Here is a 19,129-nt window from a genome sequence, read left to right on the forward strand (position 1 = left end):
TTGTGTTCTATATCCCAAACAAGTCTCTTCTGCTTGTTACCGGTCCTTAGCAGTGGTTTCCTAGCAGCTATTTTACCACGAAGGCCTGCTGCACAAAGTCTCCTCTTAACAGTTGTTCTAGAGATGTGTCTGCTGCTAGAACTCTGTGTGGCATTGACCTGGTCTCTAATCTGATCTGCTGTTAACCTGCAATTTCTGAGGCTGGTGACTAGGATAAACTTATCCTCTGCAGCAGAGGTGACTCTTCGTCTTCCTTTCCTGGGGCGGCCCTCATGTGAGCCAGTTTCTTTGTAGCGTTTGATGGTTTTTGCCATTGCACTTGGGGACACTTTCAAAGTTTTCCTAATTTTTCAGACTGAATGACCTTCATTTCTTAAAGTAATGATGTACACTCATTTTTCTTTACTTCGAATTTGTATTATGGCAAGAAAAAAGCAGCTAACAGTCTATTCAGTAGGACTATCAGCTGTGTACCCACCAGACTTCTGCATAAGACAACTGATGGGCCTAACCCCATTTTTAAGGCAAGAAATCCCACTTATTAAACCTGACAGGGCACACCTGTGAAGTGAAAACCATTTCCGGTTACTACCTCTTGAAGCTGATCAAGAGAATGCCAAGACTGTGCAAAGCAGTAATCAAAGCAGAAGGTGGCTACTTTGAAGAACCTAGAGTATAAGACATATTTTCAGTTGTTTCACACTTTTTTGTTAATTATTTCATTCCACATGTGCTAATTCATAGTTTTCATGCCTTCAATGTAAATCTACAATTTTCAGAGTCATGAAAATAAAGAAAATTCTGTGAATGAGAAGGTATGTCCAAACTTTTGGTCTGTACTGTATCTATCTATCTATATCTATATCTATATATATATATATATATATTTATTATATTAAATATATATATATATATATATTATGCACGCACACACACACACACACACACACAGCTATGATATCGGCAGGGGAACCCTAAGGATAAGGGAGCAAGGTGTTAATTATATAAATAGGACATCTAGATTTTTACTAAATTGCAGGTCATTTTAACTTACAAAATTACCTTTCGGGGAACAATGTAGATTGTGATAATTTTACTATACAGCTCATAGCAATTCCATAGTCTTCTCATGATCTCGGATGTCTTTCTTATTTCTGCACTTTGCTACTTGGTTGTAGGTCAGTCCTATGAGATCCGCTTATTAAGTAACTGGAAGGGAGCGATTGACATACCAGAATGTCGGCGGTTACTAAAGGTTGGTGAACGCATCTTACAGTCATTAGTTTTTGCTTATTGATACAATACCTAAAATGTAAATCTGATCCAGTGTGCTGTAATATCCTCTGTAAACTGGGAGATTTTTTTTTTATAGTTTATAAAAAGGTACAATACTTTTCCCATAGAAAGTATATACACTGTGTGCAGAATTATTAGGCAAATGAGTATTTTGATCACATGATAATTTTTATACATGTCCTACTCCAAGCTGTATAGGCTTGAGAGCCAACTACCAATTAAGTAAATCAGGTGATGTGCATCTCTGTAATGAGGAGGAGTGTGGTGTAATGACATCAGCACCTTATATAAGGTGTGCTTAATTATTAGGCAACTTCCTTTTCTTTGGCAAAATGGGTCAGAAGAGAGATTTGACGGGCTTTGAAAAGTCCAAAATTGTGAGATGTCTTGCAGACGGATGCAGCAGTCTTGAAATTGCCAACTTTTGAAGCGTTATCACCGAACAATCAAGCGTTTCATGGCAAATAACCAACAGGGTTGCAAGAAGCGTGTTGGGCAAAAAAGGCGCAAAATAACTGCCCATGAATTGAGGAAAATCAAGCGTGAAGGTGCCAAGATGCCATTTGCCACCAGTTTGGCCATATTTCAGAGCTGCAACGTTACTGGAGTATCAAAAAGCACAAGGTGTGCCATACTCAGAGACATGGCCAAGGTAAGGAAGGCTGAAAAAAACGACCACCTTTGAACAAGAAACATAAGATAAAACGTCAAGACTGAGCCAAGAAATATCTTAAGACTGATGTTTCAAAGGTTTTATGGACTGATGAAATGAGAGTGACTTTTGATGGGCCAGATGGATGCGCCAGAGGCTGGATCAGTAAAGGGCGGAGAGCTCCACTCCGACTCAGACGCCAGCAAAGTGGAGGTGGGGTACTGGTAGGGGCTGGTATCATCAAAGATGAACTTGTGGGACCTTTTCGGGTGGATGATGGAGTGAAGCTCAACTCCCAGACCTACTGCCAGTTTCTGGAAGACAACTTCTTTAAGCAGTGGTACAGGAAGAAGTCGGTATCGTTCAAGAAAAACATGATTTTCATGCAGGACAATGCTCCATCACATGCATCCAACTACTCCCCAGTGTGGCTGGCCAGTAACGGTCTAAAAGATGAAAAAATAATTACATGGACCGCTTGTTCACCTGATCTGAACCCCATAGAGAACCTGTGGTCCCTCATAAAATGTGAGACCTACAGGGAAGGAAAACAGTACACCTCTCGGAACAGTGTCTGGGAGGCTGTGGTGGCTGCTGAACACAGTGTTGATTGTAAACAGATCAAGCAACTGACAGAAACTATGGATGATAGGCTGTTGAGTGTCATCATAAAGAAAGGTGGCTATATTGGTCACTAATTTATTGGGGGTTTTGTTTTTGCATGTCAGAAATGTTTATTTCTAAACTTTGTGCAGTTATATTGGTTTACCTGGTGAAAATAAACAAGAGAGATGGGAATATATTTGGTTTTTATTAAGTTGCCTAATAATTCTGCAAAGTAATAGTTACCTGCACAAACAGATATCCTTCTAAGATAGCCAAATCTAAAAAGAAACCCATTCCAACTTCCAAAAATATTAAGCTTTGATATTTATGAGTCTTTTGGGTGGATTGAGAACATAGTTGTTGATCAATAATATAAAAATCCTCTAAAATACAACTTGCCTAATAATTCTGTACACAGTGTAAAGTAGATATCTTGTACTGATCCGGAGTTAAAGTTTGCACTGTACTGCAGAGCTACATTCACAATTCTGCTTTTCCTCGATGAAAACATTCAAGAGCTTGACATTTAGGCTGGGGCCACACGGGCACTACTGCGATCCCCTTGCATGAGACTCGGCTCGTGCTGGCAGTACAGCAGAGCCGAGTCTCATGCTTGTGTCCTTGCAACTGAGGTCCGTTCGTGCGAGCAGACCTCAGCTGCGGGGGGCGGGCCGGCACTCAGGAGGGGAGGGAGGGATTTCTCTCCCTCTCTCCTGCGTAGTCAGCTATAGCCATTCTCGCATTGCACTGGCAGTACACCGGTGTACCGCGAGTGCAGTGCGATTTTTCTCTCGCCCCATTCACTTGAATGGGTGCGAGAGAAAGAGTCTCGGATTACAATCGCAGCATGCTGCGATTGTTTTCTCAGTCCGATTAGGGCTGAGAAAATAATCGCCCATGTGTGCTGACACACAGGCTAGAATTGGTCCGAGGGGAATGCGATGTTTTATCGCACTCCACTCGCACCGATTTTCTCGCCGTGTGGCTTAGCCCTTAGGCTGTGTGTGCACGTTGCCGAATTTCATGTATTTACGCTGCGTATTGCACTGCAGCGTAAATGTATGCGACCTGCGTCCCCAGCACAATCTATGAAGATTGTGCATAATCCATGTGCATGTTGCGTTTGAGAGTGCAGCGATTTGGATGCCAAAATTTTGTTCCAAATCGCTTCGTTCTAAAAAGCAACATGTCAATTATTCCGTGCACTTTGGATGCAGGTCCTGCTCGGTCTATGGGAGAGGCTGCATCCAAAACGCATGAAATCGGCTTTTTTTCTGCAGAAACACTGCATCCATTATGCAGTGTTTCTGCAGCAATTTGAAGCGCCCATGTGCTGTCAAATCCCTGCAGAAATTTCTGCAGGACACGATGCAACAAGCGCACATAGCCTAAAGGATGTTTTCACACTCCATTCTTTCGAAGCAGAAACTCTCCAAAAACCACAAGTTATGATTGGAAAGTTTCTACTCTGTGAACTTGGTAAAACAAACTCAGCATGAACAAAGCCTCAGGCCGATTTCAGATGTCCATGTTTAATCAGGTACAAGTCACGCGCATGGTTATAGTCATACGTGTGTCATACTGTACGTGTGTGTGACATCTGTGTTTGCATACATGTGACAGGTAGCGGAGTAAACGTGTCTGTGAAATAAAAAGGTTTTCTATATTTACCTGTATCCAGTGCTGTTTTCTTCTGCTCTGCTGTCTCCTGCTTCTGACCGCCGCTCATTATATTCATTGATTATTCACCGCACTGAGGAGCTGGAAGCCAGAGCATCGTGGGGACAGCGTTGGGTACAGCACCGCCAGGGACAGGTGAGTATTCAGCAATCAACCAGTGTGTGTATAGTGACGTCCAGGAGGTCACCGGAGTTCCCAATGAACTCTGATGACATCCTGATGACACCCCCGCGACAGCGGATGTGACCATGGTGACTTCACAGTTCATGAGAGTTCATTGGGAACCCTCATGAGTCCCCGATGCTGTCGCCGCGATGCTCCAGCTTCCAGGTCCTCAATGCATGCACACACACACACACACACACACACACACTACTGGATACTCACCTGTCCCCAGCAATGCGGTCCCTGACACTGAAGTCCCCTGCGCTGCTTCGGCTTCCAGCTCCTCAGTGGAATGAATATTCAATTAATATAATGGGCGGCGGTCAGAAGCAGAAGGCAGCAGAGCCGAAGAAAACAGAGCTGGATACAGGTGAAAATAGATAATCTTTTTATTTTAAAGACCCGTGTTTTCTCCTGTACATGTCACACTGATGTCACCTGGATCACATCAGTGTGCGATCCGTGTGACACCCGTGCTGTCGGAGAAAAAGCGGACATGTCTCTGTGTGTGAGGGGCCACGAGGGGTTGCACGGTCCATGTGAGTACATAGACGTGTCTAACTCCAGAGAATAACATGGGTATGTGTGGCATTCGTGTTAAAAACGGATGTAACACATACCTGAAACACAGACATCTGAAACCAGCCTTAGAGTACGCTCACATGAGCGTGAAAAACGGACGAGTGCAATGTGAGAAAATCTCACATTGCACTCTGACCAATGTTAATCAATGAGGGAGAGCAGTTGATCAGCTTTTCTCGCATTCAGATTCTGGATGCGAGAAAAGTCGCAACATGCTGCGATTTGATCCCGAAAAAGTCCGAGACTCGCAAATTCAAGTCAATGGGTGCGAAAAAAAAAAAAATCGGACGTCACACTGACCGCGCATGGACCATCCGTCCGTTTTTTGGATACAATCCTATCTTGTAGCAGAGAACACTGTAAATGCTCTTGTACATGACTGTAAATGACTAACAGCTGCTGAGGGAAAAAACAGATTGCACACGGAGAGCACACTGACAGCACACGGATGACAAGTGAGAAAGAATTGTCCTGCTCTCACAAATGAGAATGGGACCGTTTTTTCATACGTTCGTGTGAGTCCAGCCTAAAGATGTTTTCTGAGATCGTAATAAATATCCAAAGTGAGGGAATGGTGTATATATATATATATATATATATATATATATATATATATATATATATATATATATATATATATATATAAATATAAAAAAAAAAAAAACAATAGTTGCCTGTTAAATTTCCCCATGGCTGTATTTTTATTTTCTGCAATAATGATGTGTTGTCTACTCACAAGACCACTGCAGCTAATCCCTGTACCCATCAGTGTATGGTGTGAGACTACAGAGGCCAATGGCTGACTGCAGTGGTCTCAGATGACATGTTATCACTAAGGCCAAAGAAAGAAAGACAAACTTGGGACCACCAAAGCACTGGGGGAGGGGGCTTAAGTTTGAATAATTCTTTTTCTTTTATATCACTTTTCATTTACACATTTGTCTATGACCTCAGAAAACCCATTTATTTTTTTACCTGGTTTAACTTGCAGGGGAAGGTGAGGGAATTGGCTTTAAATCTGTATTCTATATGTAAGCAGAAAAATGGTGATCAAAAAGGTGAACCTAGATATGGACCTTGTGTGATGTACTGCCATTAGGGTACATGAAATATGCCGTACTGCATCTGGTAACTTGACATACCGTCTCCCTCTTATCTCTTCCGCAGAGTGTAATTCGTGTGGCTTTCCATGATAGACGCCTGCAATATAGCGAAAGACAGCAATTGGAAAGCTGGCAGCTTAGCCACCCGGGAGACAGAATTCTGGATTTAGGTACAAGCGGTATACATGACAAGTCCTCCCTATAATCATGTGTAACACAGCAGCTTTGTCTCTGGGGCAATATCATTGCAGACCAGGAGTTGGGGGAGTATTAAAAGCCTAAAGGCCCCGTCACGCACGGAGATAAATCTTTGGCAGATCTGTGGTTGCAGTGAAATCATGGACATATTGTTCCATTTGTACACAGCCACAAACCTGGCACTGATTGTCCACAATTTCACTGCAACCACAGATCTGCCAAAGATTTATCCCTGTGTGTGACAGGGCCTTTAGTCTCAGAGCGGTTATCCACTTAAGGCCATGTTCACATCTCCATTTGGTGTTTCCAGCCCAGGATCTGACATTATATTATAGATATAGATATAGATTTATATATATAACGTACATACAGTATATATTGCAAAAAGCACAACATGCTGCACTATTATTTTTCCCCCTGGTAAAATGCCAAACATCACGGTATAAACCAAATAGACTTAATTATAAGTCAGTGGGTTGTTTTAAGTGTTGCTGCTGTCCATCACGTGCCTGATACAAGCCTCTGTCAATTGCATTGTTTTGCTCCTATAGCAGCACAGGGTGATGGCACTATAGAATAATGCAGATGTGAACAAAACCATAGCAGAGATTCCTCCTACTATATACACTTACAGGGGTGCCAGTAGGAATTTCAGAGCCCCAGACTGCCAAAATTTTTGGGCCCCCTTCAGGCTCCACCCCAGCTCCGCCGCCACCCTCAAACAATCTCACCGCCACGCTTGGAAAACTTAGTGTGAGTGCGGAGGGGATATTATAAATAGGGACAGTGTGAAAGAGATATTATGGAGAGTAGGGGTGTATTACTACGTTTCTAAGGGAAATACTTCATTTTCTGGAACAACTTCAAGGGTACTAACACTTTTGGCCGTGTGTGTGTGTGTGTGTGTGTGTGTATGTATTATATATATATATATATATATATATATATATATATATATATATATATATACAGTCAGGGCCAGAAATATTTGGACAGTGACACAAGTTTTGTTATTTTAGCTGTTTACAAAAACATATTCAGAAATACAATTATATATATAATATGGGCTGAAAGTGCACACTCCCAGCTGCAATATGAGAGTTTTCACATTCAAATCGGAGAAAGGGTTTAGGAATCATAGCTCTGTAATGCATAGCCTCCTCTTTTTAAAGGGACCAAAAATAATTGGACAAGGGACTCTAAGGGCTGCAATTAACTCTGAAGGCGTCTCCCTCGTTATCCTGTAATCAATGAAGTAGTTGAAAGGTCTGGGGTTGATTACAGGTGTGTGGTTTTGCATTTGGAAGCTGTTGCTGTGACCAGACAACATGCGGTCTAAGGAACTCTCAATTGAGGTGAAGCAGAACATCCTGAGGCTGAAAAAAAAGAAAAAATCCATCAGAGAGATAGCAGACATGCTTGGAGTAGCAAAATCAACAGTCGGGTACATTCTGAGAAAAAAGGAATTGACTGGTGAGCTTGGGAACTCAAAAAGGCCTGGGCGTCCACGGATGACAACAGTGGTGGATGATCGCCGCATACTTTCTTTGGTGAAGAAGAACCCATTCACAACATCAACTGAAGTCCAGAACACTCTCAGTGAAGTAGGTGTATCTGTCTCTAAGTCAACAGTAAAGAGAAGACTCCATGAAAGTAAATACAAAGGGTTCACATCTAGATGCAAACCATTCATCAATTCCAAAAATAGACAGGCCAGAGTTAAATTTGCTGAAAAACACCTCATGAAGCCAGCTCAGTTCTGGAAAAGTATTCTATGGACAGATGAGACAAAGATCAACCTGTACCAGAATGATGGGAAGAAAAAAGTTTGGAGAAGAAAGGGAACGGCACATGATCCAAGGCACACCACATCCTCTGTAAAACATGGTGGAGGCAACGTGATGGCATGCATGGCTTTCAATGGCACTGGGTCACTTGTGTTTATTGATGACATAACAGCAGACAAGAGTAGCCGGATGAATTCTGAAGTGTACCGGGATATACTTTCAGCCCAGATTCAGCCAAATGCAGCAAAGTTGATCGGACGGCGCTTCATAGTACAGATGGACAATGACCCCAAGCATACAGCCAAAGCTACCCAGGAGTTCATGAGTGCAAAAAAGTGGAACATTCTGCAATGGCCAAGTCAATCACCAGATCTTAACCCAATTGAGCATGCATTTCACTTGCTCAAATCCAGACTTAAGACGGAAAGACCCACAAACAAGCAAGACCTGAAGGCTGCGGCTGTAAAGGCCTGGCAAAGCATTAAGAAGGAGGAAACCCAGCGTTTGGTGATGTCCATGGATTCCAGACTTAAGGCAGTGATTGCCTCCAAAGGATTCGCAACAAAATATTGAAAATAAAAATATTTTGTTTGGGTTTGGTTTATTTGTCCAATTACTTTTGACCTCCTAAAATGTGGAGTGTTTGTAAAGAAATGTGTACAATTCCTACAATTTCTATCAGATATTTTTGTTCAAACCTTCAAATTAAACGTTACAATCTGCACTTGAATTCTGTTGTAGAGGTTTCATTTCAAATCCAATGTGGTGGCATGCAGAGCCCAACTCGCGAAAATTGTGTCACTGTCCAAATATTTCTGGACCTAACTGTATATATATATATATATATATATATATATATATATATATGTATATGTATATGTGTGTATATATATATATACATATATATACATACACATATACATATATATGTATATATGTGTGTGTGTGTGTGTGTGTGTGTGTGTGTGTGTGTATATATATATACATAAATATATTCATATATATATATATATATATATATATATATATATATATATATATATATATATATATATACACATACATATATATACATACATATATATACATATATATATATATATACATATATATATATATATGTGTATGTATATATATGTATGTATATATATATATGTGTGTATATATATATATATATATATATATACACATACACACACACACACACACACAATGTATACTATACAAAAAAAATGAATTGTAGCATGAGACGAAGAAAGCTGCATAGTAAAAATGTGCACACCCAGCTATTTATTTATAATCATGGCTTTAATTGATACAAAACATATAAGGCTGACATAAACAAAGGTTAAAAACATGATTGAAAGAGAAAAAGAATGAATGGGATAGATATAATAATCCTGTACTTATCCCAAATGAAGTATCCGGGCACTGATAGAATGCACAATAAGTATATAAATATAATATCTCAAAACACAAAATACCTGACTGTAGAGCCTCACTTTAAAAGTAATGTGGCAGTAAGTCAATAGAGGGTAGGTTTTGAATCAACAAAAGGCAAGGGCATATATATATATATATATATAAAACAAATGTCCCCCTCCTGGTATATATCTCCATCCTGGGCCCCTCCTGGTATATATGCCCCCCTCCTGGGCACATACTGGTATATATGTCCCCATCCTGGTTTATTTGTCCCCTTCCTAGTATATATGTCCTACACCTGGTATATATATCCCCATTCTTGTTTATTTGTCCTTTTCCTGTTATATATGTCCTCCTCCTAGCATGTGTGTCCCATCCTGGGCCCCTCCTGGTATATATATCCCCCTCCTATGCACATTCTGCTATATATGTCCTTATCCTGGTTTCTGTCCCCTTCCTGGTATATATGTGCTTCTCCTGAAATATATGCCCCCTTTGTGGTATATTTGTCTGCTCAAAAAGAAAAAAAAAACAAAAAAAAACAAACAACATTTTACTCACCCTGCCTGGCTTCCATGTCACACGGTGTTCTCTCTGAGCCGCAATGTACTTCAGCTGGAATTGTGCCCTCCAACACACATCCAGCTGAAGCAAGGCAGGACCCCCCATCACTCCCGGCGAATTGTCCCGCTCCTGTCTTCAGCTCACAGAGCGCTTACATTTCCCCACCGGCTGCCATGTCCTCACCACCGCCGCAGTTTTGCTTGCCTGCAACAGTGTGATGAGGTCGCAAAGTGATTACCTCATCACACTGTTGCACGCTGGGCCGCGGGATGACAGTGCCGGTCCCCTGATCTGCCACACTGACCCTGCCTCAACCACATGGCTAATTTGCATGCTATGCCTCTGAAGTACTTTGCATACAAATTAGCTGGGCTCACTCCTCTGCTGCAGCTGTAATTGGTGGCCAGTGAAGAGGGTGGCCTGCCGGGGACTTAATAAAGCTAAGTAATCACCCTGGGCCCTGGCCGGGACCCCTCTTCACAGGGTTCCATACACCAATCATGGTTGTCATGCCCTGATGCTGGTGCTGCACACTTGGGCCCTTTTCATATGTTTGTTTAAAAAAAATGCATGTGTGGCACGTTCCGTATTGACTATCCGTGTACGTATGTGCCATCCATGTGTGTTGTCCAAGTGACACGTACCAGAAAAAAACGCATGACACTAAAATGAATGTTTTTAGATTTTACACATATTAACCAAATAAATAACTAGTTAATTGAAAAACCTAAATAGGGTCCCCTACATTTTTTTTTTTTTTAATTAACCAGCAAAGGCAGACCAGACAGCTGAGAGCCAATATTATCAGTCTAGGAAGGTCCATGGTTATTGGGCCCTTCCTGGCCTAAAATACCAGATGTGGCACATTCATTGAATGCGCTAATTCTGGCACTTTGCCTCGGCTCTTCCTGATTGCTCTATTGCGTTTTCAATTGGGGTACTAGTTTATGGTATAAATGTCAGCTGTGAAGTATCAGCTGGTATTAAGGCCTAATGTTGGTAATGGAGAGGCATCTATCAGACAGCCCAATAACTAACCCAATAAGGAAAAAGAAAAAAAAAAGAAAAAAAACGATAAAATTAATTTCAATAAACACTCCCCCAAACTTTCCTCCATTTACCATTTTATAAAAAAAAAAAAAAAGAAACAAAAACAAGCATGCAGCTCAGCCATAGTCCATGGAATCCATCATAGTTGACCAAAGCCGTTCTAGTCCCAAAAAGGATATCTAAACTCCCCACCTCCTCCAAAAAAACCCCAAACCTCAGACATACAAATACGGCGAAATAAAACTTACCCTCTTTCACACTTTTTATTACAAAAAAAAAAAGTTAACAGCTGGTCTGACATAGTCCAGGGCTTCTGGTGAACCTAGACTTTGGCAATTCCGGGTTATGCTGCGCAGTGAGAGATCCGGCGCCTCTGAAGAGCAGTGACATCAGTAACGTTACTGCTTTTCAGAGTCTCCGAGTATCGCACAGCGCTGCGTGACCCAGAGTGACCTGGTGACCCAGTGGCCCAAAACAGTGGTAATATTATGGATGACACCGTTCAGAGGCACTGGATCTTAAGCAGAGTGACCCAGAGTTGCCTATAAGCCAAGTCTGTGGCATATCAGAACGATGCTCCATAGACTTTGTTCGTCAGAACCCTGAACTACATCAGACCAGCTGGAATGTTTTTTTCTTTTGAATAAAGTGGTGAACGAGGGTAAGTGTCTTGTTTTATTTCTTTGTGTTTGTATGTTTGTGTTGTTTTCAGGTATCCTTTGTTAGACTATAGGGTGCTTTAGACGCTGCGACATCGCTAGCGATGTCAAGCGCGTTATCACCCGCCCCGTCGTACGTGCGATATGTGGTGATCGCTGCCGTAGCGAACGTTATCTCTACGGCAGCGTCACACGCACATACCTTGTCAGCGACGTCGCTTTGACCGCCGAACAATCCCTCCCTCAAGGGGGAGGTGCGTTTGGCGTCATAGCGACGTCACTAAGCGGCCGGCCAATAGAAGCGGAGGGGCGGAGATGAGCAGGATGTAACATCCCGCCCACCTCCCTCCTTCCGCATTGCCGGTGGACGCAGGTAAGGAGATGTTCGTCGTTCCTGCGGTGTCACACATAGCAATGTGTGATGCCGCAGAAACGACCAACAACATCGCAAGTGCCCAAACAATATTTTGTTTTAAAACAACCTCTCCAAAACCAACGATTTTTACCACTTTTGGGATCGTTGCAGGTTGCTCGTACGTGTCACACGCTGCGATGTCGCTGACAGCGCCGGATGTGCGTCACAAACACCGTGACCCCGACGATATATTGTTAGCGATGTCGCAGCGTGTAAAGCATCCTTTAGAAGAAATTTGTTGGACTATGGCAGATTTTCTAAATTACAGTGGAGATGCATGGGGTTTTTTTTGTTTTTTTTTTTAATAAAACGGTAAACAAAGGGAATATTCAAGGAGTGGTTTCAAATTATTTTTTCGTGTGTATTTTTTTTTCTTTTTGTTTGTTTTGTTATTATTGTGTTAGTACTGGGAGTGTCTAATAGACACCTCTCCATTACTAACACAAGGGCTTGATGACAGCAGTGTTTTTGGACATTTCCCAGCTGACATCAAACCCATAAACCACTGCCCCAGTTGCCACAGCACCAGGGCAATCGGGAAGCGCCAAGGCGAAGTGCGAGAATGTGATGCGCCACATCTGGGGCGACTGTGGGATGGTATTTTTCGGCTGGGAAAGGCCAAATAACCATGAACCTTCCCAACCTGTTAATAGCTCACTAAAGCTGTCTGTTATACCTTTGTTGGTTATCAAAAATTGGGGGAACGACACGTTATTGTTTACAATTAATTATTTACTTGTCTTATAGCTGTAAAATTTAATTATCTTTGCACATGCACATCTTTAACACATAAAAATCTTTATCATGAGTACACTTAATTCTGGTTCGCGTCACACGGAAGGCAGACAACAGATGTCACATGGATGCAATCTATGTGCTGTATGTATTTTTCACAGACCCATAGACTTCTATTAGCTCTTGTCATTCATGCTGAAGCTTAAAACAGTCATGTCTTAAGGCCCCGTCACACTAAGCAACATCGCTAGCAACATCGCTGCTAACAAACAACTTTTGTGACGTTGCTAGCGATGTTGCTGTGTGTGACATCCAGCAACAACCTGGCCCCTGCTGTGAGGTCGTTGGTTGTTGCTGAATGTCCTGGGCCATTTTTTAGTTGTTGCTGTCCCGCTGTGAAGCACAGATTGCTGTGTGTGACAGCGAGACAGCAACAACTAAATGTGCAGGCAGCAGAAGCCGGCTTCTGCGGAGGCTGGTAACCAATGTAAACATCGGGTAACCAAGAAGCCCTGTCCTTGGTTACCCGATATTTACCTTTGTTACCACCCTCCGCCGCTCTCACTGTCAGTGCCGGCTCCTGCTCTGTGCACATGTAGCTGCAGGACACATCGGGTTAATTAACCCGATGTGTGCTGTAGCTAGGAGAGCAGGGAGCCAGCACTAAGCATTGTGCGCTGCTCCCTGCTCTGTGCACATTTAGCTGCAGCACACATCGGGTAATTAACCCGATGTGTGCTGTAACTAGGAGAGCAGGGAGCCAGCGCTCAGTGTGCGCTGCTCCCTGCTCTGTGCACATGTAGCTGCGTGTGCTGGTAACCAAGGTAAATATCGGGTTGGTTACCCGATATTTACCTTAGTTACCAAGCGCAGCATCTTCCACGCGGCGCTGGGGGCTGGTCACTGGTTGCTGGTGAGCTCACCAGCAACTCGTGTAGCGACGCTCCAGCGATCCCTGCCAGGTCAGGTTGCTGGTGGGATCGCTGGAGCGTCGCTGTGTGACATCTCACCAGCAACCTCCTAGCAACTTACCAGCGATCCCTATCGTTGTTGGGATCGCTGGTAAGTTGCTTAGTGTGACTGGACCTTTAGTGTGGATCACATGGACACACGGTCCTTGTGAAAACACAGAGGTGAAAAATTCAATACAGATTTTAATGAGTATGCATGTGAACAGGTTTCCATTACATGTGATAACGGACGCTATACATACTGATAACACAAATGTGTCAAGGTTGGTTTCACACATCCATGTACTTGGACTAGATGACCGCACAGCCAGATCTTCAGCCCTTAGCTCAGAACAGAAGTCCTGGCAGTGGTGCTGGGTCTTCCGATCAGTGTAAAGTCATATGTCTGAAACCAGCCTTAGTAACTAAGCAAGCGCATTTTTAATGAGAATAGGAGAGTATCCCACTGCCTTACACCACTGGCCGACACTTATCTCCTGAGAATAAAAAAGTGAGAAGGCAAGGTAAAATCCTACATAACGGACTATTCTCTCCCATGACAAATTCATTTATTTTTTTAAACTGAAGAAATTTCATGTTAATAGCTTGGTGCGCCATGTCTTGTGTTCTCCATTCCAGATGTCCCTTTATCTGTCGGAGTCATTGACCCTCTGGTAAATCCCAGTGCCTTAAACATCATTGAATTTCTATGGGATCCCAGTAAAAGAACATCTGCTTTTATACAGGTGAGAAGAGAGCGAGCGACTTTAGTAGATAGATCTTGGTGTCTTTCACTGGCGATATATAACTACCATTATCGTAGCAGAATTCTACAGTTTACAATGAAATCCAATGCTTATATTTCAGGTTCACTGTATCAGTACAGAGTTCACCCAAAGAAAAAATGGTGGAGAAAAAGGAGCCCCCTTTCGAATCCAGGTGGACACCTACAAGGCTGACTCTCAAGGCAACTTTACTGAGCACCTGTATTCCTGTAGCTGCCAAGTCAAAGTGTTCAAGGTACCCAGACTGGACCTTGTAGAGTAGTAGTCTCCAACCTAAGGCAGGGCGGATGTTACAAAACCACAACAGTCAACATGCTGGAAGTGGTAGTTTCACAACAGATTATTCACACTTTGGTCCTCATCTACATTTCCGTACATCTGTTCCCAGCCCAAAGGAGCAGACCGTAAGCAGAAGACAGATCGTGAGAAGGTAGAAAAGCGCTCAGCGCTAGAACGTGAGAAGTACCAACCCCCTTGTGAAACCACTGTCCTTACTGAGGTACAACACTGTGGAGCATATTCACTTTTGTCAGGTCATACTATGTATTGCTTCACAGAACCTAAGGGATTAATAACTAGTCTATTACATTTGTATAGTGCACACCTTGGCCAGAGATTGAAACACCCAGAAGCCCTAACAGCACTCCTGGCATCTGCTCACCACGTAACTTCAAGGTGACCACCCCTGACAGGTAAATGCCACTCCAGTTGGGGTTACAGTGATGAACCATATTAATAGTGAGCTGCTTGATGGGATGATACACTATTAGAGATGAGCGAACCCGAACAATAAAGTTCTGTGTTTGTACTAAACACGGACTTTACAAAAAAAAAATAAATCAGTGGCTGAGTTCAGAGTTCGGTTTCTTTACATATGCTGACCACTCGAAGGAGCATCACCGTGCTCAGTTACAGTCGGTGCTTGGCCCAGTGGGAGCAGATTGCAGTTTTTGAATGGCTCGCAGCAAGGGTAAGATCATCATGATCGGATTTAGTGTGCACAAAAAAAAATTTAAAAAAAAAATGAAAATGGAAAAACCCTGCCCTCCCCCGGAAATGCTCTGTTTATGGCTGGCTGTATGTAGGCGGAGAGCCGAACCGCCTAATCAATGACTTCAAGTGAAGATCAGGACAAGTTCAAGTCCCAAACTGAACTTTATTTAAAGTCCGGCTGAGCCTGCCAAACCCGAACTTCAAAGGGTCCGCTCATCTCTATAAGCTTTGGTTTCCAGTGTAACATTTCTATAATGCTCTATACCTCAATGACACTTAGATTTTCGTTTTCTCCCAAAGGATCTGTGCATCCCCTGTGTGTGCCTCAGACAGCTCCACGGAGTGTACAGGAGAGGTGAGTATCTGATCTACGTCATGAAAATTTAGGTATCCATCCAAAACAGAGGAGTCAAAGTTTGCGTGTTTACAGGAGAGAAGAAACATGCTTATTTGTCTACAAGCTGTGCATGGTGGAACAGCCAAATTTCGGTAAAATTAATGGAGCTACCATACCAGACACAGCCTATAGGCAAAAAAGCAGCAATTTTTTTTTCACAAAAACATTTTTTTTTCTAATTTCATAGAGGCTTTTTGAATTGTGTGTGTATATATATTATACACACACATATTATGGAAAAGACAATGAAATATGGGCACACTGAATAAAGCAGACCTGTAAAGTGAAGATACTAAGCCTAAACAAGTCATGGCACTGCCATCTGCCGCCAATAAGGTGCATTATATTTCGTCATCACAAACACTGTCTTATTGTTAATTTCCAGAGTCTCAGTCCCTCAGCCTCCATCAGTGACACCCAGCAATGGCTGCTGCGAAACCGATTCTCTAATTACTGCCGAACATTTTGCAATTTCACAGGTAATAAGGATAATAATTGGAGGCCCCTGGGGTAATTTGTCTCCTCCACTTGTTCACTTTTGATGTTCTCTAATGGTATTGCTGCAATTTCTATGTCAGACTAATGATATCCTCATTATCTAGTCATATGTCTCTGGTTACAGATGATATATTATGCAAATGTCATAACTGCTGAACTGTATGGTAATATACCATAATGCTATTACATTTACATACTATCCAGCCCTATAGCATGTAATCTTTTCATTAGGCCCAGTGCAGATCAGCTTACATGCTAGACTGGCAAAGAAACATATTTCATTATTGTCAAATTCAATTTACTCTGCTGTCTTACATGGCGGTAGAACAGGGGGCTCAGTGATGGGGTTACAACCTCAATTCTCCTGTAAGGAAACCACAGCTTCTTCCCATTACATTCTATAAAACAAGGGTCTCCATCATGCAGCACAATTATTATTGTCAGATTCATATAGAAAAAACCCTCTAGAATCAGACATATATGAAGGCATATAGTGAAATCCCATAGTCTTCCTTCCATTGACGCCCTACAACTCTCAGCATTCCAGTGTTTATGGGGAGATTAGTAAGTCAGACTCATGTGGCAGTGGCTTGTCATGTTGGTTAGCAATGGATCGGAAATGTAAATTCTTACTGCCCCAATCCTTAAGGTGGCTTTACACGCTACGACATCGCTAAAGCGATGTCGTTGGGGTCACGGATTTTGTGACGCACATCCAGCCGCATTAGCGATATCATTGGGTGCGACACCTATTAGCGATTTTGAATCGTTGCAAAAACGTTCAAAATCGCTAAATCGGTGACATCCCCCCTAATCTCAATTATCGTTGCTGCTCCAGTAACGATGTTGTTCCTCGTTCCTGCGGCAGCACACATCGCTACGTGTGACACCGCAGGAACGAGGAACCTCTCCTTACCTACGTCCCGCCAGCAATGAGGAAGGAAGGAGGTGGGCGGGATGTTCGTCCCGCTCATCTCTGCCTCTCCGCTTTGATTGGGTGCCCGCTTAGTGACGTTGCTGTGACATTGCGGTGATGCCAAACGCACCTCCCCCTTGAGGGAGGGATTGTTCGGCAGTCACAGCGACGTCGCAGAGCAGGTATGTGCGTGTGACGCTGCCGTAGTAATAATGTTCGCTACGGCAGCGATCACCACATATTGTTAGAACAACGGGGGCTAGTGCTATCACGCTCGACATCGCTAGCAATTGTTAGCGATGTCATAGCGTGTAAAGCGGCCCTAAGTCTTCACCAACATCAAGTACTTGGGGAGAATCAGGTTTCCCCATACATATTGGATAGCTTGCAGATCTTGCTTAAATTAGAGAGCTCAGATGAGTACTGTGTATGGAGGTATCAAATCTAAAGGCCCCTTTACACACTGTAACATCGCTAGCGATATCGCTGTATCTCACCGGTTTTGTGACGTAATAGCGACCTCCCCAGTGACATTGCAGTGTCTGACACGCATCAGCGACCTGGTCCCCGCTGTGAGGTCGCTGTTCGTTACAAATCTTTTAGGACCATTTTTTGGTCCTTTGTTTCTCGCTGCGCAGCATGCATCGGTCTGTTTGACACCATTACAACGACATAGTTAGCGACTTAGAACCCAGCCCATAGGCGTGCTATAGCGTTCCCTTTCCTGCCCCCTTACCTCCGATTGGTGGTCGCTGTTGCGTTCTGATTGGGCGGCTTTCACTGAAAAGAAGGCAACTTTAGCGCTTCCGTCCTTTGTTTCAAAGCTACCTTGTTCCTGAGTGTGCTGGTTTGCGGATCATTAGAGAGTTTTCCAGTCTGCAATATTATAAAGCCTATACAGTATGCATCATTTGATTGAAGCTGTATTGATGCTGTATAAACCAGTGTGGAGTCGCCGCACAGAGAACTCTACAAAGATCCGTTAAGGAACAGAAGCTGAAGAACAAAGGATATACAAGCGTGACTTTTGCCAATCTTTCCAAGCTCAGGGTCGCCAATAAGAACGCACTAGCAATCACCAATCGGAGCTGAGGGGGGGGGGTGTAAAAAGGACACCTAGGTGGCTTCAGCGCCAAACACCACGCCCCTAACATAGGTGTGAGTCATCAAATAGCTGCTGTGTGACACGTCCCCAACAACCAGCGAGGTCGTTCTGCAGGTCCGTATCGCTGCTGCGTCGTTGGCCAGATCTGCCTGGTGGGATTGCTAGAAAGTCTCAGTGTGTAAAGGGGCCTTTATTCTACAAATCTATTTTAACTAAAACCCCTCATTAAATTATGCGCAGACAGGTGGGTTTTTTTTGTTTTAAGGAGTTCAAAAGCTAGTTTTTCAAGTGTAAACAGCTTCAGGAAATGCTCCTGTTTTGGGAAAAATTTGGAGGAATTTTGGAGTTTTTCTTTTCCCAAAGCTGTTTTGCAAGTTTTTGCAAGTTTTTTTTTTTTTTTGCAGTCATTTGATTTACGTTCCTTAGTTTTGTGTTCATTTTATAAACCAGTAGTATAAAAAACAAAAATAAACTACATATGAACAAAGTGGATTAACATTGAAATTATTTTTAGATTTTGCTTTTATTTTTAAAAGGTTTTGTTGTTCTTTTTAGTGGATCCACTGCA

At 42.7% G+C, this 19,129-nt stretch overlaps 1 protein-coding gene across 1 annotated transcript in view; it reads left to right on the top strand.

The window, feature by feature from the left end:
• The window catches only part of LOC142310178 (transcription factor CP2-like protein 1), a 38,669-nt gene that overhangs the window by 9,870 nt on the left and 9,670 nt on the right, over positions 1 to 19,129 (top strand). Inside the window, exons 3-10 of the mRNA XM_075347657.1 lie at positions 1,179 to 1,255; positions 6,149 to 6,254; positions 14,507 to 14,613; positions 14,735 to 14,887; positions 15,041 to 15,151; positions 15,250 to 15,344; positions 15,946 to 16,000; positions 16,428 to 16,521. Coding sequence (XP_075203772.1) covers positions 1,179 to 1,255; positions 6,149 to 6,254; positions 14,507 to 14,613; positions 14,735 to 14,887; positions 15,041 to 15,151; positions 15,250 to 15,344; positions 15,946 to 16,000; positions 16,428 to 16,521 — 798 coding nt within the window. The remainder of the gene's footprint in view (positions 1 to 1,178; positions 1,256 to 6,148; positions 6,255 to 14,506; positions 14,614 to 14,734; positions 14,888 to 15,040; positions 15,152 to 15,249; positions 15,345 to 15,945; positions 16,001 to 16,427; positions 16,522 to 19,129) is intronic.

This window comes from Anomaloglossus baeobatrachus, chromosome 5 (assembly GCF_048569485.1).
Source record: "Anomaloglossus baeobatrachus isolate aAnoBae1 chromosome 5, aAnoBae1.hap1, whole genome shotgun sequence".
In the NCBI taxonomy this organism is placed as follows: domain Eukaryota; kingdom Metazoa; phylum Chordata; class Amphibia; order Anura; family Aromobatidae; genus Anomaloglossus; species Anomaloglossus baeobatrachus.